Raw genomic sequence first — 23075 nt, forward strand, 5'->3', positions numbered from 1 at the left:
CGGCGGGCAAAGCCTGGAGATCCAGAGATCTAGATTTCCATATAGCAATACGATACGATACAATAGCGCAACTCAATGCGCCATTTAAGACACTTCGAGTTCTAAGACAACATTCCCCCATGGACAATTGGTGCGTCTGGGGGGCAAACAAAAATATTGTTATCTTTGTGGAACAAGTTAAGGTACTCTACGAGACAGTAAATACACACACTTGTGGTGGAGCACCTTTATCGAAGACCATCCAGTGCCCGCGAGAGGAATATTCCAGCCCAAAGACGCATTCTCAATATTAATTAATAATTTATTTAAATAAAGCAAATAGTGTCTATTGCAATACACGTAGTTTGGTCTAGCTAGTCCCGAAAAGACGCTTTGGGGACCGGGCCTCCATGGGTGGCTCTATGGGGGGTTAGGCACTCCAGCTCCAGCTCCAAGTCCAACTCCGACTCCAACTCCATTCTCGATACTGACTGATGCGCGAAGCATAAAATTAAATTTGGCAACATTTCTTGTAATCAACTTAGCAGCTAACACAAAATACAACACAATATAGTTGATGGTTTCTTGTTTAACAAACAAATTGCACTACTCCTCATCCTGATCCGCCGATCTTCTATTCCGCCCGCAGCACGGGCGTCACCTGGACCTCGTTCTGCTCGTCGCTCTGGATGTCGAACTTCAGCTTGGTCAGCTCCTTGAGCTCGCCATTCGATTCGGCGGGCACCTCGCTGACCACCTTCACGGTATCCGGATACTTGTTCTCCCCGCTGCCCAATTCCTGCGAGAAGCTGACCACGGTCTTGGGTTCGTAGTTCACTCCCAGGGCTCCACTGGGATCCGGAGTGGGTATGCTGGGTCCATTGCTACTCTGTCCGTTGGTGTGCGAAATGGTAATGGCCTCCGCCTCCTCCTTGTGGCCATTGGTGGCAGGAACAGCCTCCTCTTCCTTATGGCCATTTGTGGCAGGAACAGCCTTCTCCTCCTCCTTCTGGCCATTTTGCACGGGAGCAACTGGCTCCACCACCTCCACCTTGGCTTCCACGGGAGCGGGAGCTTGAGTGGGCTCCTCTACCACGGCCTCCGCCTTTCGTTCGGCTGCCACTGGCTCTGGAGTAGGTTCTGGAACTGGCTCAGGGGTGGCTTCTACCTCCGCCTCATCCTCTCCTGCCACTGCCTGGTTAACTTGCTCAATGGCCTTGGCCACCTCCTCGGGCGCCACGTCAGAGTTCTTTGGCTCCTCACTGTGTCCATTGCTAACAGGGGCCTCTGGTTCGGGTTCAGTGATGAGGGCAGAGGTGGTTACAGCAGCCACCTGAGGCTGTGCCTCCACCTTCTCCTCCTCCTCCACCTTCTCGGCCACTGGAGCGGGAATCTCGAGGGCGGGTACAATGGCCGGACTGGCCATGGTCTCCACGAACGAGGTGCGATTGGGCGAGTCCGGCGAGATCATAACGTGCGTGAAGTAGCCGCTGCGCCGGCTCTCAAAGTCCAGCACGTTCTCCTTGGCCAGACGCTCCTGGATGCGTCGCTGGCGCCTGATGAACTCCGGCACGATCTCGTCCTCGCCCTCGGCGGGTGGGGGCGAGTCCGCCAGCTTGGGTCGTCGCAGCACGACCTTGGCCACCTCGTTCTCCGACTCCGCGGCGCCATTGCCATTGGCGCTTCCATTGGTGGCCCAAGTGGCCGCCGCATTCGAGGGCTTGAAGACCCCGTTGAACTTGGTGCCCACTATGAACTTCTGGCTGTTGGCCACGCTGCTGTTGGCGCTCTTGTAGGCGTTGTAGTTGTTGTTGGCGCTGGGCTGGGCGGACAGTGGGTTTCCGTTTCCGTTCTCGTCGACCTTCGGCGACTTGGCGATGGTGAAGTTTGGCTTGCCATGGCTGATCAGCAGCTTGGTGGCCGGCGACGGGCTCTTGTCCGGCAGAGGCGAGGGCAGTCCGCTGCGGATCTGTATGCTCGGCTTGTTGTTGATTGTATCGGCCATGTCTGTCTGCCTTTGAATCTGGTCGTGATCGGGGCTTTTACTTTCCGTTTCCGTCGTTCACTCTAACGGTGAAAGAGAAGAAGACAAAGCCAATTAATAAAACATTTGGGAGAGCAAAAATTAAATCATTCGCATTCAATCATGCAAATTCGCAGGCATAATCATTCGAGGTGAAAGAGAAGAGATCTTCGAGTAAAAACGAAAAGCGAATGGACCTCCGGCTAATTGCAGCAATTTTGTTTGATTAGCTGAAACTGACTTGAGGTCAGTAGCGGAATAATATCTTATCGCAGGCCCTTAACGATTTACTGCTAAAAACTTGAACTATATGCATTTTTTGTGAAAGATTGATTAGGTTCCGCTGAAAGAAAAGAGATGACTCATGGGTCTGGACAATTATTTAAAAATGTGATAATGCATCCGGCGAACTTAGTAATTCACTTCAGGCTTTCCTCATAAGCTTATCAATCAAGTGGGAAAAAAACCTTTATACTATTGTTAATACTTTTTATTTCTTCCATCCCAATCGCTTGCCAATCTAGTTGATTATGGCGAAGCGCTTCGTTCTGCCAACTCACTTTCGCAAGCAAATAGTTTGCAATCGTTTCACATGGCGTATGCGTAATTACGCAATACCAGCCATTGGCAGTGGCAGTGAGCATTCCAGGGTCAGCCACTGTCTACGGGTCTATTGTAAGGCCCCCAAACAAATACCGGTTGATCGCTGATAGAGCTAAACTTGCTTAAATATCAATTAGATCGATGGCACACTCAAATACCCGGGGCTTGTCCAGGTAAAATGGACTGGCGCTCGCCTGCAAACCTAATTGTACGCCGGATCAGATCGATCAAGCCCATGTGACACTGCTGTCCATGCCCCAAAACCCATCAGTTGACCAAAGCACGTACCCAGTGCGATCGTAACTGATAGGAATACAGAGACCACTTTCATTGCCAGCCCATTTCCATTTGCATTTTCCGTCGCTCTTCGACGGGCTAATTGAATTAAGAGCTGCACTTTATGGACCTGCATGCAACTCGTGAATTCCAGACGCATTCGATTGCCCCGCGAAAGGTCAGCTCTTTGATTTTCGCCTTTTGATTACTCAGGGCCGGTCGATTCACAATGAATATCAAGTTCTATTTATGCAACTGTGTTGGACTTAGCCAATTTAATTAGCAAAGTGTAGTTTGCTTTAAGAAATATGGATAAGTAACTCTTACTATTCATTTCTATTGTAATGTGCTGACTAGGCAAGGAAATCCCATAAACCCGTCGTTTCTTGAAATATTTATAGGGCTATAATCAGGCCGTAATCTTTGAAGATTATCTGCAGATACTTCTACTTAGTCAGAATGCTCACACAGCTCCGCCCAAATTTTATAACTGCCTGGGTAAACTGCCCCACCAAAGAGTTTATTGCAATTTTTACCCCAACCTGTTATTGGACCCCATGACAAACAGTAAAACAATGTCTGGCACTGATAAAAGCGAAACGAATACGAATTTGTATCCGAGTCTCGGATTTTCGAGTGTTTCAACTCTGCCGCCTGGCTTACTGGCAAATGAGTCTTTTTTATTCGTTTCTGACTGCGAGCGAGTGCTAATTGCGCACAACTGGGATGAAACTCTGGCCACAGACCGCTGCCACATAATTCCGAAGAGCAATATTTTGATTTCGCCCTCTGTATTTGCTATTTGCATTAGTATTATTTTCCCACTTGGCGGCTAGCCGGCAATCGACCAATTGGCCTTGAAATAGCTGTTGTTTACGGCGGCATGAAGTGCACTGCTGGCTATTTTCGTTACCAATTTGCATAAGGTGAACGAGAGTGAAACACCTTTGGAAACTAGTGGAGTACCCAGGGCTGGGCTGATTTGCTGGTTAATATCATATCATATTAGTATTATTGGAACTGCCAACAGAAAAAGAGATGATTGATTAAAATTACACATTCAAAATGAGAAAGATTAAAAACCATCATTACCTAACTATATTTTAAGACACATAAATGAATGGCAGGGTTATCTAAAAAAAAACCTTCAAAGAAGACAAAACAATCATTTAGCTGTGACTGAAAGTTTATCGGAAAGTTTATAATATATAAACATATTTTATTGGCAGCCATTCCGTTTTATATAACATCATTTTGGAATAAATGTTATATCTCTAACAAGCCTATTAATCATTTTTATGACAAATATCTAACAACATTCTTGAAGCACTTCCATGAAACTCTTGAATAAGAATGATATTACTTATGACTTGTTTCAGCATTTAATAGTTTTTGCTGTTGATGAATAACGAAGCCGCGATTACCATGAAACTCAGCTATATAGAAATGTTTTCTTTTTCGAAAGTGTTTGAATACCATAAAATATCTTTTGTTCATCTGGGAGCAAAATCGTTCGCTGAGCAAGATATTAAGAAATTCCCGACAATGCGAGGGAATGGCCACTTTCCTATTTGCCATTTCAGACGAATTCTTTGAATCTTCTCGCATTCAGGGTGTGAATTGAGGCGCTGAGATAAAACCCGGGGCCATAACAGAGCGTTTGCCTTTGAAATTCGATTTGGAGCTGCGTGAGTTGGGTGCGTCTATCACTCGGCGGATCAAATCGGATTCCCAGCTCCCCCCCCTGAACCTTTTTCGGATCTACCTTCGAACATGGGGCCCTGTGGAGCGAGTTGTGGTTGCAGACAAACTCGGTCAGCACTGTGTGAACTGGAAACGAGTACAACAATTGCAATCTGTTTACATCTCTTGGGAACATCTCTTTTGCTGCGGACTGACTTGGCCAAGAGCTACGGCGCAGCGGGCACATAAATATCAGTCGGAAGGGAGCCAAGGTGGAGCGGTAATCTTATCAAAGACATTGCCAAAATAGGGCTGATAAGCGGGCCAGCATAATCCGAGGCGATAAGGCTGCACTGGCGATTTGGCCACTGTTAACTTGGGAGCACTTGGGTGCTGGCCACTGGGAGTATTACCCAATCATGTGATTAACGGCCCTAGAGAGCGCGAAAAGAAAGTGAAATCGGCTGACATGAACGAAAATAAAAAACCATAAGTCGGAGCCCGAGTTCAAGGCACCTCAATGGATCTGCGGCGGAGAGTGTTTTGCCGCCTGGCCGCATAATTAGTTGTAAATATTTTCATACACATTTTATGGGATTTACGGGTATGAGGAGGCGATGGTTATGCCGTGAAAGCAGGGGCACGTCGGGGATTGAGTTCCCTCGATTAGGGCCCGTATATATAAAATGTGTGTAGAACGTGTTTCAGATGCGCGACAATTCGTTATAGATGGCCAATTTAGCGGCCAGCGGCCACAAATGTCAAAGTCACGAACGTCGGGCGTAAGCGGCTTTGTTTTTTTTATTTATTTTTTTTTGCAGCGGGCCAACGCGGCGTATGAGCGATCGTAAGGGGCTCAGACGATATTTACACGTTTGCAGGTTTCTCGGTTTTTCTCGCAAATATGATGGCATTACGCTCTATTATTTGGGCACACACACTCACACACTGGAATGTCGGGAGATATGGACGCACCTATAATTGGAGGCTAACTGTCCGCTGCGTTACCGTAAAACGCCAAAACGTAACTGAATACTGAATACTGAAAACAGAAACCTGAACGAGCAACTTCGAACGCCTGGAGTAGTCGCAACATCGTCGTCGCTCGTCGGCGGTTATCGCTCTGCTCGTGCGCATGTAGCTGGCACACATATGGCATATAGTTAGTTATATGGCTGGCAAAATAAATACGAATTCCGAGTGCCAGATATTCACCTGGAGAGCTTAATAGCCGTGGCCCAGAGCGAAATGCCCTGCAGGCGCCCTGCGTGAAAGGTGCGCGCCATAACATGCCCCCGCGGAATAGCACCATCCGGAAAACGAAGGTGATGTGTGTACATTACTTAATTGCTGGCCGATTATGCACCATCTGAACTGGACTGTGGAGCATTTGGGCGCCCCAAAAGTGGACACTTCCGACGTGCGAAATGGATGAAAATCCAATCCACCGAACTGGCATTAATTGCGCCCGCGAATATTTACGTAGTTTACACGTGCTGCGAGCGCATGATCTGCTGATCGTGAATGCGGTAAGAGCTCGGTTATCTGTTTATTTGCTCGGCAAACGGCAACAACTCGGAGTTGACTCACTGTTTTGTTTATTTGCTCAGCCCAATGGGTCAGCTTTGCGGGACAATTGCTTTAGCCAGACCTATTTACCTTATTTACTCGGTTGTTCAATAAGTAGAAGATTACTTTACGACAGCGGCTATTACGGCTTATTTATAGAAAAGTTATTATGTGTCCCCACAAGCAAGCGATTTTCAACTGACTTTCGAACAGAATATTAACGAAAGGTATACAAAGTTGAATGTCATTAGAAGAGTATTTAAGCTCATTTATATATTCACCTTCTGATTAATTCATATCTTACAATATTGCATTCAATTGGTTATTTCATACTCTGCATACTGTTATCTATATTGTTCGTTATGAAGAGAAACTTAATATTTTCAGGATGCTTTTGAAAAAGTATATAAAGTTCACTGTCATCACAGCTAACATCAATATTGTATCAAATTGATTAAATGGGTTCAGCCTAGTTATAAAGTCTGTCAATACAGATAAGATCCTCATGTCGAATTCTTAAAGCTTGCTATTTTTACAATTGTAATTGTCGCGGGAAATATTTGGCAATTGTCCCCATAAACTGATACACAATAAAGATAGTAAATGTTAATGATTTGAAAAAATAGGAATAAATGACATAAATTTAGAAATTTGTTAGCACTTATCTCAAGTTGACTTTCAGTGTTTTCCAAAGACTATTCTCAAGTACGTCAGTAAAGATAAAAGTCATTAGGTAGGGGATTTTAAATACAGTTAAGCTTCTATTGGTATTTCCCTTTTGATAAAGAGAGTATTTTTTGAATAAAACAATTCCACAAGTGTATTTACCATACACTGCAATTGAAAACCGATCTTTGATTTTGAACATATTCGGGGCTTCCTAAATTGAAGGTCGCATAAACATAATCGCTAGGCTTCCCCGAATGAAATCAACACACGAAGCCATATCGGCGTGATAACTACGTCCAACGCCGAAACTTTATGACCTGGTGCTATTTGATTATTTCGCCGATAGCGGGAGCAAAGTGTATTTGCCATTTACACGATTACGATTCTGTGGCCCAGACTGTGACAGTGGGTGTGGGTGTGGATGTGGGTGCCCTAATGCGAGGGCTTCCGCGCAAAGGCGACCGACCCGTTTCCCCCCGGTGGCCGTGAAAATCTCGGGGGAGTGGCAGCGGGATGTGGCAGAGTGGATCCGAATCCGAGCCGAACCAAACCACACCGAACCGAAGCGAGTGGAGGGGGAAAAGCTGTTTAACCTGTGCCCGCGGGGAGTGGCCTGGCCCCAAAACGGAATGAATGCCCCATATACATGCTGCCCGGTCATCAGAAGCCTGGAAAACTGGTAACTCGGCACAGAGAAAAAATCCCGCAAATATAGGTCATCGATTCGGGAGTTATCCACCACAATCTCAGAGGCTCAAATGTTGTTCGCGTCTTAAAAATGCGCCACTATGTGGTTCCAACAGTTTGAGAATCACATTTATGTAACTAGAATATTAAGTAAGTATATATGTGTCTAACAACGAATGCAATACTTCAGTATTTCAAGTGCAAGTTATCCAATTTATCCGACTTTATCATTAAGAGATTGTAATGTTTTAGAACATGGAATAATTAGAATGCCGAGTTAAATGAATGTAATTTAATTCGAACTGATATATTTTAATAGTTTCTTCTGTGTCGACCTGTTTTTACCACCTAGCAAAGGAATCCAGTTTTTGGCCAGTCAATCGATGTGCTAATTTACTGGGAGATCCGAACAGAACTCCATAGAACTCGCCATATCTTCACTGCCAGCTGCCCAGGCGGTGTTTGCACATCGTTACAATTACAATTAGCCCGTCGAGTGCTTTACTTTAATGATCTATTTGCGAGCGCGGTTGAATAACACGCTAATTGACAGCCAACACAAACGGACGTGCACTTGAGCCGGAGTCGCAGTCCAAGTGGGAATCCGATGGGGGATTCGCAACCTTGACAAAGAAAATTTCCAATTAACGGCGCTTGCCAATTTGCGTACACTGCGCGAAAAAAGAAACAGAGACACGCACGAAAGCGGCGCACGCAGTTCGTTAAAAACTTATTCATTTCTAGCAATTAAGCCATAATGGCGATAGTTAACCAATTGGGTCGCTGGCGCTCCGAGCAAAGAACCCAAATTCTGGCCACTGCGTGATCTGCGAGGGGCTAATCGCAAATGGCAAAAATGGCAAATAATGTGGACGAAAGAAAACACATTGATTGGCTTGATTATGCACAATAAAGCGGAGTCGGTGACTTTTGTCAGCTTTCCATTCGCTTATGGTAAATTGCTGGGCGCTGCTGCCAATTAAAATAGAAATTGTTGACCAGCCGAAAAGTCTGTCGTCGTTTGCTTTGCATAAAAAATTAAATCTTCAACACACAAACGAAACATACGAATTGTTATTGCTGTTGCTTTTTTGCTGCTGCTGTTGTTGCTGCTTCTGCTGCACGCGGTGTAAAACTTTCGAATCCGCTGGCTTTGTATCGTATGGGATCGGATCGTATCGTATCGGATTGGATCGGATGGGATCGGAAACGTTTGGATAGAGCAAAAACGCTCTGCACAGGCGCGTAACGTGTTTTCGACTGAGCTCGCGATCGCGACTGCGCCAACAGCAGCTCCGAAAGCAGCAGCGACGCTCAAAGCAGCAACAGTGCCAGTTTTAATGAATGAAAGCGCAAGTTTTTACCGCCTTGTCAGGCCAACAATGTGCACTTTTTGTGCGTAAGGCAACAAAGCCCGTCCTTTGAGTTCACACACAGAAGAAGATCAAAACAAAGCGAAAACAAATATTACTTTTTGGCCGAGTGTCGTCTACCATTTGAATTCGAATAAGACGTGCTACTGCCTATCGATAAGTCTAAGGCCCAGGTCGAATTTTCCAACACTTGCGTTTGTAAATGAAAATACCTATCGGCAAACAAACCGTATCTGAAAACGATAATTAGTTCATTGAATGTGTAGTTTTCGGAATAAATTGCATGCAGATTCTAAGGACATGACACCACAACACTCAAATAAGCAACATTATGTAGAAAGTGCACGCGTATACATGAGAAGTGACTCCTCCATTTTAATCAAATGCTGCCTTTGCAATGCGGACACTTTTGGCGGTGACAAATGGAAGGAATTCTTAAGGCACCTGGTTCAAAGGCATGGAGACGAAGGTGAACTTAATGGAGATGAGGATGAGATCCAGGACGAGGTTCAGGTGGAGATGACCAACCTCTTGGAGGCGTCTATTGCTCAGGAATCCAAGTTGACGGAAGTACAGGAATCGTTTACCAATGTGGAATTTCTGGAAGACGAGGTGGAACCAAACTTTTCACCAGAGGAAGAGCAGGATCATGAAGAGTTCGCAAGCAATAGCCACCATGTAAGCAGCCTTGGTTATTAATTACACTTGCTTGACTTCGATTCTTTGATTTCCACAGGACTACATCTCGAACCAACCCAACAAAGCCTTCTACAGCCTGCAGCGCACCAGCCCCGGAGTTATTCAGTACTTCATTCACCTACTGCGGAGACACAAATTCTTCTGGATAACTGAGCACGGGATCAATAGAAAAGATCGCATGGACAGTTCCCAAAAAGTGGCAGAGGCCCTATTCCATCGGTTTCACTTTCAGTTGGACCCACAGGTGGTCAATGCCAGTGCCCGTTTCCTGCAAGTCTGGTTTGAGCGGCAGTATGTTATGCAGTTGAGCAACTCCGACTTCCGCTGCCGCTATCCAAAGTACTACCACAGCTTGCTGAAATTCATGCCCACAAACCACATATCAGTGACCATTTGCGAGGAGTGCGACCGACGGTTTCTTAACGAGCGCCAGCTACGGCTGCACAAATTCCGCGTCCACGGGGGACCCAATCCGAATGTTTGTCATGTGTGCCACCAGAGCTTTCCACTCGCCTCCAAGCTAGAACAGCACCAGGCACGATACCACTTTAAGCGGCCGGAGTGGCAATGCAGCAAATGCGATTACAACGCACCTTCCAAGTGGGACTTCCAACAGCACCAGGCCATGCACGCGGGCCAAAGAAACTATATCTGCGAGTTGTGCGGGCACAGCTCGAAGACCAGCTCCGCCCTGGCCGTTCATCGGCGAACTCACGACCAACCGAAACTAAGTTGTCCGCACTGCAGCCGGCAATTTCGAGAGAATAGTACCTTGAAGAGCCACATCCGGAAATTTCACGACTGTGACAGTGCGCGGCAGCTCTCCTGCGACTTTTGCTGGCGGAGATTCCAGACGCTGGAGATGCTGAAGCTTCATAAACTGGTTCATCTTCAAAACGAAGAAATGGAATCAGATGAGGAGGATGATCCAGATGAATTGGACAGATTCGTTAGTTAAGTACGTTTCGAAAAACATAAAATAGTAATTTAAATTACTCTAATAGTAAAACGATTCCAAACCTTACATGGCAATATATTATAAAACATAAATCGTATATATATATAAATCGTAGCTTAACTTAATTGTAGATATTAATAATTTACATATGTTCTTACCTACTTTGATAGAGACTTACTGTAGTGTTTAAGCAGAACCCTACGAGATTTTTTTCTGAGGTGACTTTTTAATAAGCTATACACTATTTTGTTGGTATTAAACTAACTATAACTACATTCTCGCCGCGTATTAAAATCTGTGAGAGCTCTCGCCGAATCTCCACATTTTTTCGGTTTAGACTTTTGACTTCAGTCCTGGGAAGTGTGATACCCAACTCCTTGAGGCGCCCTGTGCAATCAACAGGTGTGTCGCATATGTTTTGCTCTCCGTATTTGTACTTTCGTCGCTTCCAAGTTTCGGTAACATTTCTCAGGAGGAGGTTCCACTGCTTGTCAAAGGCCAACAGCTCACCCTCGACACTGCCGCCCACCGATCCGTGCTTGCGCACCACCACCCGAACTCTTCTCCTTTCAGTGGATTCTTTGTGGATAGCAGGGGGTATGCACTTCGTTAGGAGTTCCAATGGACCGACAGCCGCCTCCATGTAGGTGAAAATATTTCGATGATGCTTCGTTTTGCTACTAGTGGTGGGCATCTGGTGCGGCTCAAAACGTCGCTCAGAAGGTAGAATATCTACTGCCTTGGAAGTGGAAGCTTTTTTCGATGTCCCCTGATCACCTCCTTCTGCGGATCCCGGCTTTTGGCGCTTGTTCAGCTGCCAGATGCCGAACTTTTTAAGTGCACTCTCGAAGGCAGCCAGATTCTGGTAGATGACCTTTGGAACAGCATCGGTCACCCTAAAATTGGGTTCGTATAACGCTCGCAGAGGATTAAACCTATCAGTGCCCACATCCAATTCGGAGATTTCTGTGGAGTCGTCCTCATTCGAAGTTTTCTGGTCCCTCGATTCCATGGCACTCATTCCCGAAGTCGGCCGATAAAAGTCTGATAGAACAGAGTAACTTAAATTTTTTTATTTTTCCGCTTAAAAGGCAACAGGCTTCTTGCACAGTTATGTAAACAAAGGAGCACGAACTCGCCGGCTGCATGCCCGATAACAGTTATCGATTAACCTGGAGGGAGCGGGGATGGTAATTTAAAAGTATTAACTCTACCCTATCACTGAAAAATATTACTAAGAACCAGGTTTCATTTCTTATCATCAGTTTGCTACTGCTGCCAGTTTTAGATATCTATTTAGGGTGTCAAAATGACCACTGATATACATAAATGCATGTGTTGTCCAGCCTTGGTAAGATCTTCATCAAAGGAGAGCTTTTTGTCCAATAAACCTAATCAGTGGAGCTTTTGACGCAGAGAAAGCAACAAGTGTTACAGCGCAAAGGAGATGGCAAGTGAGTGAAAAGCGGGGATTAGCTGGGAGATCCTTGAGTAACGTGGCTTATCCTGCAGCAGGCGGAAACAACTCGACCTTTGACCTCAGTCCCAAGACTCTGGCGGCCGTGGGCGTGGGCCTGGTGGCGGTGGGCGGGGCTAGTTACCTACTGTACCGCCATCTGACCCGCGATGTGATGCCCCAAAAGTGGCGACGCGTGGGCACCGTGGAGAGGATCCACTTTTTTCCGGTCAAGTCCTGTGCCCCCATGGACATCTCGAAACCCGAAGTGGAGTACGACTGCGATGTACTGAGCATGTCCTTTGAGGGAATAAGGGATCGCACCTTGATGGTGGTCAATGAAAACAACGAAATGATTACGGCTCGGGTGTATCCGCTCATGACCCAGATCAAGTCGAAGAAGGTATCGCCCAGCAAGCTTGTGTTTAGCGCCCAGGACATGCCAGACCTGGAGCTAGACTTCGAAAAGCTGGACGGTCCTGGCAAGGATGTGAAAACTTCCGTTTGGGGCGTTTCCATAGACGTGATGCCCTGCGGAGATCGGATCAACACGTGGTTCTCCCAGGCCATCCTGAAGAAGGAGAGCGGCCTCAAGCTAGTTCACTATCCCTATCCGAAACCAGTGAGATGCACCAATCCCCGCCTAAAGTCCATGCCATTCATTAGACAGGAGGACTCGGTAGGTTCCTGATGGGCAATTCAAAGTGTTAGGACCCGGATCACTTTTGATTTGAATTCTTTCCACAGGGCACTTTCAACGATGCCACCAGCTTTATGCTGATGAACCTTTCGTCGGTCGCCGATCTTAATACTCGGCTAAAGAATCCGGTGGATGCACTTCAGTTCCGAGGTAACTTCGAACTGAAAATGGATGTTGATGAGCCCTATGCCGAGGACAATTGGCAGTGGGTGCGTATAGGCGAAGATGCTGTTTTCCGTACGGTGGCGCCTTGCACTCGCTGTATTTTTACAAACATAAATGCGAAGACCGCCGAGAGGAGTTCCGAAGGAGAGCCTCTCAAAACGCTCAGAAGGTGAGTTACTTGCCCACAGAAATATCTGAGGAGTACTACTAACATAACCCGACCCTCATATCTGGAATCCACAGCTATCGCTTCTTCAACTACAGTTCGCCGGCTCTGGGCGTTCATATGGGACTTCGGCTGCCGGGAAAGGTGAAGGCCAACGACGTGGTGTATGTGGAGGACAAGTGAACATCCGATTATCTCTTCTAACACTTAATCCGGTATACATTGAAGTTTATTACATAGAACATAGATAATGAGAGTACTGTAGAGTTTTATATGCAAATATACATGTGCTATGAGCCTATAACAATATAAACAACTTTTAAGCGTGTCCTAAACACAGGACTGCCAAGCGAGGCCACCGCAGGCCATGCTCACAATCACGTAAACGATGAAGGTTATCACCAGACCCACCACCACGTAGACGCGGATGTTCTTCCAAAACATTTGACGCGCCAAATTTCGCGAGGCCTTACGGAATGCAACGGACTGTAAGAGAGATCAAATGAAAAACATATTTCAAAGTCTCTGCTTGGCATCACCTTACATTATTGCTCAAATTTTCGGTCTTGTTGACCAGCAGCTCCAGTTTCTCGCCGCGATCCCGCAAGCTGTCTGCAAATGGGTTGAAAAGAGGATAGTAAACAAAAAGAACATAATGATTTTCCTTCCTTCATACCAATATTCTTAACCATAATGTCTTTAAGCTCGTCAATCTGACCATGTACTCGCGAAATGGTGTCCACCTCCCGGGACTGACTGAAGTAGACCATCTGCTGGGCCAGGACCTTGGAGAACTCCGTGTTCATGGAGTAGGCGATGGCGGTGGCCACCTGGAGGCCGTAAGTCTGGATAAACTTCTGCTTGATATCCGCCAAGAACAGGAAGGCCCGCGACCGTTCGAATTCCTACGAAGAAACGATACGTTATCGATTGGGCAATAAGCAACTGAGGTGGCTAATTGGGCCAGTGGTTCGTTCACCCACGTTGTCGGTGATGCACATGTAGACCAGTTTGTTCTCACAGGTGTAGTGGATCAGGTAGTCGCCGTGTGTGTAGGTCATCTTGTGGTTGTGCACCCCGATCCGTCCGATTATGTGCTCCGTCACTTCGGCAAAGTTGCCGACGCACTCCGCAAACTTCGCCAGCACGGTGGTGCCCCGCGATATCACACTATATAGTATCGGCATGGTGCCACAGATTCTCCTTTGTTAAGGGCGCGGTTGTTCAGCTCCTCAGGCCGCTGCTTTGTTTTGCTTATCGGGGAATCAGCGATGATCCGTCAATGATGACGTGCTCTCGGATTCTGAGAAATGTACATATCGATTTAGAAACTACTTTAGAAACTACTACCCAATTGCGAGCCTATCAATCTGAACAATAACTCTGTTTATGAGTAACATACGTATATATGTGTAATATGCAATTTGTTATATCAAAGTACTTGCTTTGTTTATCCAATTAGGTTCGCCTCGAGTTTGTACCGCAACTGCAGATTTACATTTTGTGTAAGCGGCTTAAGTTAATATCGATTTTCAAATTACCGAACACTTTAAAAACATCACAATACCATGGAATTAACTCGATTTTTGCATTGCAAATAACAACAATTGCTGACGCTTCGATGCAGTTATAAAATTAGTGGTGGATAGACATGGACGGTACTATCGATGCATCGATATTTAATGAACCCGGTATGTATTGTTTTATCCCATGGTCACACTGCATAACGTGTTTTACACATTATGTTCTACGGTCTTATTATTATTTGCATTTGCTTATTAAATTAAATGATCTCCGGCTCTTAAATAGGGACATCCCACCAATACCGTTTTAGTATTGACGAGAGCATCAGTTCACCCAGTTGAGATTCTTCTCCCCGAACAAAGAATATTCCATATAATTTTTAAAATAACAGCGATCCCAAGCTTTTGGTCCTGAGATCTTTGAGCCTGGATTCAATCGTTTGGACAGAAAAAGCGGCAGGTAATAGCTTAAACTAGGTACACACGCAAGATACAATATACATAGTTTCGATATGCGCATATTCTGCCGAAATATTCGAATTCAAATGTCAGATACGGTTTAAGACTTAAAATCCTCATATATTGTGGCCACAAATATATGCACATTTTCAAATGTTGAGTATTTTATAGGATAAGGTTTCTATAGAATTGAACATTAGAACACAATAAGTATGCTTAAATTAAATCATTTATCAAATCTCATACTTCGTTTAGGGTGTAGCTATCACAATTTAAGTCGCAGAACATTTTTCTTATTTCTTATTTAGAAATTTTCTTCTATCCAGAAACTTCAGAGTTCGTTTTGGCATTCAGCTGTAGATTCAACTATAGACTACATATAAGCCACAACAATTTATAATGCTAGTTTTAGCAAGAGGGAATGCTATAGTCGAGTTCTCCGACTATACGATACCCTTCACTCAGCTAGTAGAAATGCGAACGTGAAATTTTATTATTATTTTTTTTTTTAATATCGATAGATGTTAGGGCCTATGCCTCAGGGAGCTGCATGCTTAAACTATTCAATACACACTAGCTTTTATAGATCCTAAGATCGAGGCGTTCATACGGACAGGGCCATACCTACCCGGCTTTTGACCCTGATCAAGAATATATATACATATATATATATTCTTTATATGGTCGGGAACTCTGCCTTTTGTTGCTTCCTTTTCAACGAATCTAGTATGCCCTCTTACCTAAGACACTACAATGAATAACAAGATGCGTAAAGCCATACGATTTTTTTGCACACGATTTTTTGGGCTGAGTTTAGAGCTGGCTCCCGGCTTTCTCGAATATTTGTTCAAGAGCCAGAGAGCGGAGAGCTCTACAGCCAGCAGATCTCATCTATCTGTATCTGATAGTCGGAAACGGACAGTGTTTCCTCAAGTTTTATTTCGAATACAAATTGCTCAACGAATCTTTAAAGCAATATTGATAGAATCTTATCTGATGGGGGTAAACAAAGACAAACGTAAATAGTAATAAAAGTAAAAAAAAAAAGAAATACAATGTAGTTCCTTCATAGCGCTGCCTAAAACTTGCACCAACCTTTTTTCTGTATTTATGTACATACGTATGTATGTATGTGCACGCAATTTACTTGCATTAATACATATGTAGGTGCCCAAATTCAGTTATGTATGCCTATGCAAGCACAATCAAAAAAATTTATATATATTTTAACAGCATTTGAATTCCAGCGAAGCTTTCGCGAGTTCTTCAAATCGATCTGGCAAGCCCGGAGACGTACATATGTATGCAGGCGAAATGGCAATCGCTAGCAACGTCGAAGAAGCGGGGAACGCGGTTCGCGCGGAGAAAGGCAGAAAATATTTTTATTTTCGAAAGATGATAGGAGATTATATTGGTGAGTTATGCCCGATGGACGCCATAGACTATACGATCGTGATTTGTTTCAGACACCTCTGTTCGCATTGTGGCCACTGTGTTCCTGGCTGATTTACTCCGTCGCTTGTACCACTGTGTCATCGAATATGGGAGCAATGGGCGGTACTATTTGCCCGAGGATCGGCTGTGGGTAATCTTGCGGCGCTCGTGCACGTACAACAACAGGTCGATATACCTGATTGTAGGATTCGTTCTCGTAGCTTTTTTTCGAATTTCGGTTACCGGGAATTACAGGGACGTAGTGCCCACGACGCTGTTTCTAGTCCATATGCCGCTCTACTGGATTTGGAGCTTTAGCGATATGGACCACAGCACGCTGAGCTACTCGCACTGGATACGTGACTCCCATGGACTGGACTATGCGGCCGGAATGGCCTCCAACTACTTTCACGGCTACCTCAAACTTTCACTGCCTGAACGCAAGGATGATGGGCTCAAACAACGAATGGAAATGTACGAGGTGAGTTGATCTCTTTTTCTGTGCACAGAAGCAATACAAATTTATTCCCAAGGACAAGAATAATGTTACCTTCGGCATCAAACGACTGGTTATCCTCATTCCCGACGAGATGTTTGTCAACGGCGTACTAGAAAGCCACTTACTTGACAAAGCTGAGGTAAGTGTTAATTGCTAACAAAGTTTGCACAATAAGTACAGCATTTTGTTTTCTAGCCCCTGGAGACCCAGTTCATCAACCGAGCCGGCGTCTATCGTCCTTTTAAGCACGCTGTCTACAGAATGAACAAAAAGGTCAATGGCAGGACCTACTACTTTGCCATCGAGGGTGCCACGCCCTTGATATCCTTCTTCGATGCGATATATTCCAACTTGTCGGCCACCTGGCAGATGCAGGAACTGAAGCGGGAGATCTGGCTCAAGTTTTACAAGCACCTGAGGGAACTCATTACTACGTGGCCGGAGACCCGAGATCTTATAGAGCTCATCATCTATAACTGTAGGTTGAAAACTCTTCTAAGGGTTTTGTAAACTACTTGAAAACGAAATGTTCGTAGACTTGTATATGTTCGCAAGTATAACGATTTTCTTTTCAGCCCATGATAGCAAGGGCAACCTTGTGGATGTTGGCGAATTGCTTGTAGCTAATATGCAAAACAAAACCAAAACTCTTGACGAAATTCCCCACTAAGACTTCCAATCAAAAACGATTCCAACGATGACGTTGGAAAGTAATACCAAAGTTATTCTAGTGTCTTTGGCAATACTGACATACAATTTTTTGTGATTAAACAAACATTAAAGATTAGAAAGGTGAGTGACACAAACAAACAGCCACACAAACACCATTTGTTTCAGTTGTCCCTTAGGGCGATGATTATGTGCTGGGTGTTACAACGAAACGAAATTAATATCTTTGAAAATTGATGCAAATTTTAATTGTAATGCGCTGTTTGTTTTACTTAAAATTAATAAAAATGTTTAGTTTAATAAATAAGTTATACAATAAGTTATTAATTCAAACTGGATTTCACTAGGAAATGTTTAATAGATGTAAAATATATATGCCTAATTCTCGGAAAGCTGACTATCCATATGCGAATGGGCTGCTTCCAATTCCTTCAATTTGGCCTGCGCCTTGGCCAACATTCGAGCCTTCCATATTTCGTAGTCCTCCGCTGGAGGCTTATATGCCTTCTTTGCCACCTGACCCTGGATATTCTCATTCTGGTTCTCCTTAAGTTTACCATCCATATCGGTGCTGGATGGTACTTTGCTCTCCTTGTGGTGCTTAGCTATCATGCGTTCCCACTGCTGCTCGAGCAGCTGAAACTGGGAAGGTCGAAGATTACTGAAGGGCATGAGCTTTGACTTCGAAACCTTCTTTTTGAGCAGGCGGCAGGCCTGGAACACGGCCATGGTGGCGTACTGAGGATGGCTGGTGTCGGTACCCGTGTCCTCGGTGGCCGCTACGCCCTTGAAGAGAGTCATAAGCTCCTCCGCCTTGCGGGCAACTTCGTTGAGACCCAGCTGGACACAGATGTCATTCACGCTAGCCAATTTGTTTAGGTCCAATAGCTTCTCGAACATCCGCTTGTTGTTGAGGTAGTGGCTCTTGCGCAATCCGGACAATTTCAGTGCCTGCTCCTTGTCGAACAAGATGCCAATCATGCAGGAAGCAAGATCCGCACACAGCACTATCTTTCCGTACTCATTGATCTGCAGAGGGACATTCGTGGAGCGCAGTTCCAGGAGGCGTACTAGTTCGGTGGTTTTCCTGAAAGGATTCGATCTTACTGGGTAAAGCTTTAACACTATTTATTTTTTGCTTACTCTAGCACGTTTGGCTCCTCCCTTAGGCCCATTTTCGTAATTAACTGTTCTATTAAGGTAGTCATTGTAGTTATTAACAATAGACTGAAATTCAAGTCGTGCGTCGTTAAAACCAAAATAAAGTACAACAAATGGCGCGAAATGCATCAGCTGTGAGCGATAAGGCTTTGTTTGTAGTAATCGAGTTTCGATAGCACATTCAAAAGGAACCAGATCCGATAGCCAGAGAGCAAAATATTTATATCGAACGATAACTATTAAAGAATGGGAGTATAAAAATATAAAAACCCGAAAATTCACCCGATTTTGTTTATTTATTTTGCGCTTTAGGGAAATATAAAATTAACATTATGTATTTAGGCCCAGAATTAGATTCACTGGCACACAAACGAACTAGTGCGTCTCATTGTCGCTGTCTTCTTCCTTGTTGGCAGCATCGCCGGCTTTCCTCGCCTTCTCCGTCAGTTCTGAGGGATTTATGAGATGTAGGCCACCGGTTACCCTGCCCACCAAACCCATTTCGAAGCGGAAGTCCTTGTCCTTCAACTCGTCATGGACTTTGTAGATGCTAAAACATAGGATAGATATGTTAATTATGAATAAGTGCAATAGATGTCCCAAAAATGCTTCCTTTGTCAAAGCACTTCCACTTGAAGCTCGGCTTGAGCCTATCCGATTTTTGGAACACCCCCTTTTTTTTTTTTGTTGTAAACGTACATTTCACCGGCGCTCTCCACCAATTCGTCGGTCCTCATATCCGTCTTGAGCTTCTCCATCTCAGTCTTGGCCAGCTGCTTGGCCTTGCCACTGGCGCAGGCGAAGTAACCGAAGGAGGAGCCAGACGGCTCGATCTTGTAGAGCTGTGGCCCCTCGACCTCGTCCCAGGAGGCGAGGATGATGGACAGTCCGAAGGGGCGGACGGCACTGTACAGAGTGTAGGCGTGGACGTAACCGGCGACACGGTCGCACAGGTGCTTAAGCGGGATAGCCTGCTCAAATTGCTGCCTGTAGTTGGCTGCCTCCTGACGCGCAATGTCCGCCACATAGTTTCCATCAGCCACCAAGCCGGCTACCGCCATTCCGATGTTCTTTTCGATGGTGAAGATACGTCCGCCGGCGTCCGGTTCGTACAGCTTACTGGTGATGATCTTCTCGACGGCCAGCACCACGGCGTCCTTGCCCCGAATCCCGATCACGGTGCCGCTCTTCTCCACCGCCTTTGAGGCGTAGTCGATCTGGAAAACGCGGCCATCAGGCGAAAACTGCGAGGCCGACAAGTCGTACTGAAAGCGAGAGGGTGACGTTAGGAATCTGCAGATAGGCAGTTTGCTGACCACTTACTCCAGTGCCAATAGTACTCATAGCGAAGACGCGGTGAAAATTTAAACAATTCAAACGCAAAAATTAGTTTTATTCCTTGAGTCGAATGCGACGATGATTTGACGGCTTTTGCTTGGCTAGTGATGGACAAAACAAAGGGGCCTATCGTCCAAGGAGTTTCGATAGTCTCGGTACGACTATTGTCAATAAAAACCAATCGTATCGTATACCAATCACGATTTTTTTCAGATAAAATTCGAATGGTTAAAAATAAATCACCAATTCATGCAACCTTATTTGTTTAGCACAATTCTAGTTAATATCATTCTTGTTTAATATTTCTCTATTTATATATTTGGAATATCCATTAACATGCTCTGTAAAGTAACATTTTGAACTAGTTCCGTTCATGTTCTGATCCGCGGCGCACGCGGTTTTTGTATTTATAAACAACGAAAATCATGCTGGCGGGTATCAGCGAGAAAAGGTAACTTCATATTGCTAATTACATGATGATTGCAAGACTAAAACAATTTTAAAATCCAGCTATGCGGCAGAGGCGCGCTACACGAACTTCTACGCCGGCGGCGACATCGCCTGGAGCCCGAATGGCCATCATCTTTACTGCCTCAATGGCTCAGCTGTAAACCAGGTGGATGTGCAGACCTCCCAAGTCATAAAGAGCTATGGCTTGACGTCCCCGTTGGCGGATAACAAGAAGCCGGCGGAGTTGGACAATATCGATGTGGAGGAGGATACGATTACTTGCTTCGGACTGTCCCAAGAGCACCTGGTCACTGCCCATCGAAGTGGCCTGCTAAGGCTGTGGGAGCTGGACACTGGGAAGCTGGTGAAGCTGTGGAAGGCCCAGCACAAGGGACCAGTCATCCGAGTTGAATTCAGTCCCTGCGGCAGGCTTATCTGCACCAGCGGAGGTGCAGACGCCACACTGAGGCTGTGGGACTACTCGAACAACAGTTGTCTGGGTGCCCTCAAGGATTTCCCTGGTCCGGCTTGGCTCCTCGTCTTTCATCCCAATGTGCTGCGCAAAGAGATCTACGCCGGAGGTTCGGATAACTCTGTCTATGCCTGGAACTACGAGACGAAGACACTTGTGCACAAGATGCGAGGTCACCTGTCGCAAGTCACCGGCTTGAGCTTTAAGAGCAACGCGTCCGACTGCAACGAAATCGTGACTGTGAGCCGGGACAAGGTTATGATCGTGTGGCAATTGCAGGAGCAGTTGGAGAGCAAGCAGTTGAAGGTTCTTCCCTTGTACGATGAACTTGAGGGAGTCGTGTACGCGGACGAGGGACAACAGATAATCGTGGCGAGTGGATCGGGCAAGCTGCAACAGGTCGACCCGAAATCTTGGAAGATCAGGGATATTCTCTCTCAATTTGATTTCCAAATCAGTAGACTGCTGCACTGCAGCGAGCTAAAACAGCTGGCCTTGGTCACTACAGAGCAGAATATCTTGGTCTACGACGTTGAAACCCTGGAACCCATCAAACACTTGGTGGGTTACAACGACGAGATCCTAGACATGTGCTTTATGGGCGACAACGATCGCTACCTGGCCGTTGCCACCAACAGCAAGCACTTCAAGCTGTACGACACGGAGAACGACATGAATTGCAAGCTGATCGTGGGTCACTCGGATACGGTAATGTCCCTCGCTGCCTCCCAAAATCTGCTGATTTCGGTGGGAAAGGACTGCAGCGTTCGGCTTTGGAGGCTTCAGCACGACAAGGATTGCTCGCTTGAGGCTCTGACTCAACAGGCCAACTGCCACACGTCCACTATCGGTTGCGTGGCCATGACGCACAACGGAGCCACCGGCTTTGCATCAGTGAGCCAAGATGGCAGCATGAAGGTGTGGCAGCTCGTCAGAAGTAAGGAGGATCGAAACTCGTACTCCTTCAACCTGCGCTACGCAGCGCTTTCCCACGACAAGGAGGTGAATTGCGTGGCATATGCTCCGAATAACAAGCTTATTGCCACCGCGTCGCAGGACAAGACGGCCAAGGTGTGGCTGGCGGAGTCCAACACGCTACAAGGAGTGCTGCGTGGACACACCCGCGGTGTTTGGAGTGTGCGCTTCTCTCCGGTGGATCAGATCGTGCTCACCTCATCATCGGACTGTACTCTGCGACTCTGGTCCATCAGCAATTTTTCGTGCATAAAACGCTTCGATCAGGAGTGCACCATACTCAGAGCCGAGTTCCTGGATCACGGCAAGTTCATCATCTCCGCTGCTTCGGACGGCCTTCTAAAGCTGTGGAATATCAAGACCAACACATGTCTGCAGTCCCTGGACGAGCACAACGATAGGGTTTGGGCTCTGGCCGTATCCGCCAGGAGCAATCGGTTCTTTTACACCGGCGGCGCTGACTCCAAGCTGATTCGCTTCGGTGATGTCACTCAAGTGACGCGAAACGAAGCGCTGGACAAGCGGCAGGCCACATTGGAGCAGGAGCAGACTCTACATTCCCTTCTGCACGCCCAGAAGCAGCTTCACAAGGCCTTCGTGTTGGCTCTGAACCTGGACAAGCCCAAAGCCAGTTTCGATATTATCAACCACTTTGTCCGCAAGCGGGATGAGCCCGGTCTCCGCCAATTAGTTGACCAGTTGAACGTTGACCAGCGGGTTGCGCTGCTGCAGCATGTCAAGGCATGGACCACCAACTCGCGCCACTCGCAGGCAGGCAACCTGATCCTTAAGTACTTGATCGGGGATGCTCTTCAGGATCCCAAGGCGAGGTTCTACAACAATGGCAACATGGTCGAGGTACTCACTCCCTACGTTCAGAGGCACTTCAAGCGGGTCACCGAGCTGAACAAGGAGCTGGCTTTCCTAGAGTTCATTGTCAAGTGCATGTAGGCTTTAGCTTTGGAGCCGTTTCATTCATGATTGTTAACTTAATTCAGTTTAATTAATTTTAAGAAAAAATAAAGTAGATAATCATACATCATATATTTACTTCGCGATGTTTACTCACCAAGTCCACACTACAAAAAC

At 45.9% G+C, this 23075-nt stretch overlaps 9 protein-coding genes across 14 annotated transcripts; 4 read left to right on the forward strand and 5 right to left on the reverse strand.

The window, feature by feature from the left end:
• Window positions 1–280: 280 nt before the first annotated feature.
• LOC6608410 (patellin-2) lies at window positions 281–8718 on the reverse strand. Of its 3 annotated transcripts, none has more exons than XM_032715519.1 (2): window positions 8558–8718; window positions 281–2046 (listed from the first exon to the last, which is right to left on the reverse strand). In XM_032715519.1, the coding sequence occupies exon 2, from the start codon at window positions 1982–1984 to the stop codon at window positions 614–616; it is 1371 nt and encodes a 456-aa protein (XP_032571410.1). In that variant the 5' UTR covers window positions 1985–2046; window positions 8558–8718; the 3' UTR covers window positions 281–613. The 3 variants fall into 3 exon arrangements, with proteins under 3 accessions (XP_032571410.1, XP_002033144.1, XP_032571409.1); XM_002033108.2 differs by lacking the exon at window positions 8558–8718 and adding an exon at window positions 5540–5637; XM_032715518.1 differs by lacking the exon at window positions 8558–8718 and adding an exon at window positions 5510–5604.
• A 340-nt stretch (window positions 8719–9058) lies between these two features.
• LOC6608411 (zinc finger protein 112) lies at window positions 9059–10611 on the forward strand. The gene is made up of 2 exons (XM_002033109.2): window positions 9059–9540; window positions 9599–10611. The coding sequence occupies exons 1-2, from the start codon at window positions 9121–9123 to the stop codon at window positions 10517–10519; spliced, it is 1341 nt and encodes a 446-aa protein (XP_002033145.2). The 5' UTR covers window positions 9059–9120; the 3' UTR covers window positions 10520–10611.
• Window positions 10574–11675, reverse strand: LOC6608412 (U7 snRNA-associated Sm-like protein LSm11). Its single transcript, XM_002033110.2, has one exon. The coding sequence runs from the start codon at window positions 11538–11540 to the stop codon at window positions 10761–10763; it is 780 nt and encodes a 259-aa protein (XP_002033146.2). The 5' UTR covers window positions 11541–11675; the 3' UTR covers window positions 10574–10760.
• A 213-nt stretch (window positions 11676–11888) lies between these two features.
• LOC6608413 (mitochondrial amidoxime-reducing component 1) lies at window positions 11889–13313 on the forward strand. Of its 2 annotated transcripts, none has more exons than XM_002033111.2 (4): window positions 11889–11973; window positions 12032–12654; window positions 12723–13009; window positions 13084–13313. In XM_002033111.2, exons 1-4 carry the CDS (start codon window positions 11967–11969, stop codon window positions 13187–13189), a joined length of 1023 nt encoding a protein of 340 aa, XP_002033147.1. In that variant the 5' UTR covers window positions 11889–11966; the 3' UTR covers window positions 13190–13313. The 2 variants fall into 2 exon arrangements, with proteins under 2 accessions (XP_002033147.1, XP_032571413.1); XM_032715522.1 differs by having other exon boundaries at window positions 11939–11973; window positions 12035–12654.
• LOC6608414 (vesicle-associated membrane protein 7) lies at window positions 13218–14647 on the reverse strand. The gene is made up of 5 exons (XM_002033112.2): window positions 14452–14647; window positions 13990–14309; window positions 13683–13911; window positions 13551–13618; window positions 13218–13492 (listed from the first exon to the last, which is right to left on the reverse strand). The coding sequence occupies exons 2-5, from the start codon at window positions 14191–14193 to the stop codon at window positions 13337–13339; spliced, it is 657 nt and encodes a 218-aa protein (XP_002033148.1). The 5' UTR covers window positions 14194–14309; window positions 14452–14647; the 3' UTR covers window positions 13218–13336.
• Window positions 14648–14856: 209 nt separating this feature from the next.
• Window positions 14857–17901, forward strand: LOC6621154 (stimulator of interferon genes protein). 3 transcript variants are annotated; one of them, XM_032715520.1, is made up of 6 exons: window positions 14857–14989; window positions 16222–16402; window positions 16455–16903; window positions 16956–17060; window positions 17117–17399; window positions 17497–17901. In XM_032715520.1, the coding sequence occupies exons 2-6, from the start codon at window positions 16288–16290 to the stop codon at window positions 17589–17591; spliced, it is 1047 nt and encodes a 348-aa protein (XP_032571411.1). In that variant the 5' UTR covers window positions 14857–14989; window positions 16222–16287; the 3' UTR covers window positions 17592–17901. The 3 variants fall into 3 exon arrangements, with proteins under 3 accessions (XP_032571411.1, XP_002045328.2, XP_032571412.1); XM_002045292.2 differs by having other exon boundaries at window positions 16236–16402; XM_032715521.1 differs by lacking the exons at window positions 14857–14989; window positions 16222–16402 and having other exon boundaries at window positions 16488–16569; window positions 16629–16903.
• Window positions 17902–17955: 54 nt separating this feature from the next.
• Window positions 17956–18882, reverse strand: LOC6621150 (origin recognition complex subunit 6). Its single transcript, XM_002045293.2, has 2 exons — window positions 18734–18882; window positions 17956–18677 (listed from the first exon to the last, which is right to left on the reverse strand). The coding sequence occupies exons 1-2, from the start codon at window positions 18796–18798 to the stop codon at window positions 17969–17971; spliced, it is 774 nt and encodes a 257-aa protein (XP_002045329.2). The 5' UTR covers window positions 18799–18882; the 3' UTR covers window positions 17956–17968.
• A 146-nt stretch (window positions 18883–19028) lies between these two features.
• LOC6621153 (proteasome subunit alpha type-3) lies at window positions 19029–20203 on the reverse strand. Its single transcript, XM_002045294.2, has 3 exons — window positions 20075–20203; window positions 19451–20016; window positions 19029–19301 (listed from the first exon to the last, which is right to left on the reverse strand). The coding sequence occupies exons 1-3, from the start codon at window positions 20093–20095 to the stop codon at window positions 19127–19129; spliced, it is 762 nt and encodes a 253-aa protein (XP_002045330.1). The 5' UTR covers window positions 20096–20203; the 3' UTR covers window positions 19029–19126.
• A 233-nt stretch (window positions 20204–20436) lies between these two features.
• On the forward strand, window positions 20437–23030 carry LOC6621151 (transducin beta-like protein 3). Its single transcript, XM_002045295.2, has 2 exons — window positions 20437–20540; window positions 20600–23030. Exons 1-2 carry the CDS (start codon window positions 20515–20517, stop codon window positions 22935–22937), a joined length of 2364 nt encoding a protein of 787 aa, XP_002045331.1. The 5' UTR covers window positions 20437–20514; the 3' UTR covers window positions 22938–23030.
• The last annotated feature ends 45 nt before the right edge of the window (window positions 23031–23075 follow it).

The sequence above is a fragment of the Drosophila sechellia genome, chromosome 2R (assembly GCF_004382195.2).
Source record: "Drosophila sechellia strain sech25 chromosome 2R, ASM438219v1, whole genome shotgun sequence".
In the NCBI taxonomy this organism is placed as follows: Eukaryota; Metazoa; Arthropoda; class Insecta; order Diptera; family Drosophilidae; genus Drosophila; species Drosophila sechellia.

Excerpts from the sequence above, each read along its gene's own strand:
- LOC6621154 (XM_032715520.1), top strand. The coding sequence starts at position 16,288 with ATGTATGCAGGCGAAATGGCAATCGCTAGCAACGTCGAAGAAGCGGGG. Across the intron at positions 16,403-16,454 it reads GATGATAGGAGATTATATTG|ACACCTCTGTTCGCATTGTG; the intron begins GTGAGTTATGCC and ends GATTTGTTTCAG. Across the intron at positions 16,904-16,955 it reads AACGAATGGAAATGTACGAG|GACAAGAATAATGTTACCTT; the intron begins GTGAGTTGATCT and ends TTTATTCCCAAG.
- LOC6621151 (XM_002045295.2), top strand. The coding sequence starts at position 20,515 with ATGCTGGCGGGTATCAGCGAGAAAAG. Across the intron at positions 20,541-20,599 it reads GCGGGTATCAGCGAGAAAAG|CTATGCGGCAGAGGCGCGCT; the intron begins GTAACTTCATAT and ends TTTAAAATCCAG.
- LOC6608412 (XM_002033110.2), bottom strand. The coding sequence starts at position 11,540 with ATGAGTGCCATGGAATCGAGGGACCAGAAAACTTCGAATGAGGACGAC.
- LOC6608413 (XM_002033111.2), top strand. Across the intron at positions 12,655-12,722 it reads TCATTAGACAGGAGGACTCG|GGCACTTTCAACGATGCCAC; the intron begins GTAGGTTCCTGA and ends TTCTTTCCACAG. Across the intron at positions 13,010-13,083 it reads CCTCTCAAAACGCTCAGAAG|CTATCGCTTCTTCAACTACA; the intron begins GTGAGTTACTTG and ends TGGAATCCACAG.
- LOC6621150 (XM_002045293.2), bottom strand. The coding sequence starts at position 18,798 with ATGACTACCTTAATAGAACAGTTAATTACGAAAATGGGCCTAAGGGAG. Across the intron at positions 18,678-18,733 it reads GAGGAGCCAAACGTGCTAGA|GAAAACCACCGAACTAGTAC; the intron begins GTAAGCAAAAAA and ends GAATCCTTTCAG.
- LOC6608411 (XM_002033109.2), top strand. The coding sequence starts at position 9,121 with ATGTGTAGTTTTCGGAATAAATTGCATGCAGATTCTAAGGACATGACA. Across the intron at positions 9,541-9,598 it reads TCGCAAGCAATAGCCACCAT|GACTACATCTCGAACCAACC; the intron begins GTAAGCAGCCTT and ends TGATTTCCACAG.
- LOC6621153 (XM_002045294.2), bottom strand. The coding sequence starts at position 20,095 with ATGAGTACTATTGGCACTGGA. Across the intron at positions 20,017-20,074 it reads TGAGTACTATTGGCACTGGA|TACGACTTGTCGGCCTCGCA; the intron begins GTAAGTGGTCAG and ends TCTCGCTTTCAG. Across the intron at positions 19,302-19,450 it reads GTGGAGAGCGCCGGTGAAAT|CATCTACAAAGTCCATGACG; the intron begins GTACGTTTACAA and ends CCTATGTTTTAG.
- LOC6608410 (XM_032715519.1), bottom strand. The coding sequence starts at position 1,984 with ATGGCCGATACAATCAACAACAAGCCGAGCATACAGATCCGCAGCGGA.
- LOC6608414 (XM_002033112.2), bottom strand. The coding sequence starts at position 14,193 with ATGCCGATACTATATAGTGTGATATCGCGGGGCACCACCGTGCTGGCG. Across the intron at positions 13,912-13,989 it reads ACATGTGCATCACCGACAAC|GAATTCGAACGGTCGCGGGC; the intron begins GTGGGTGAACGA and ends GTTTCTTCGTAG. Across the intron at positions 13,493-13,550 it reads CCGAAAATTTGAGCAATAAT|TCCGTTGCATTCCGTAAGGC; the intron begins GTAAGGTGATGC and ends TCTCTCTTACAG.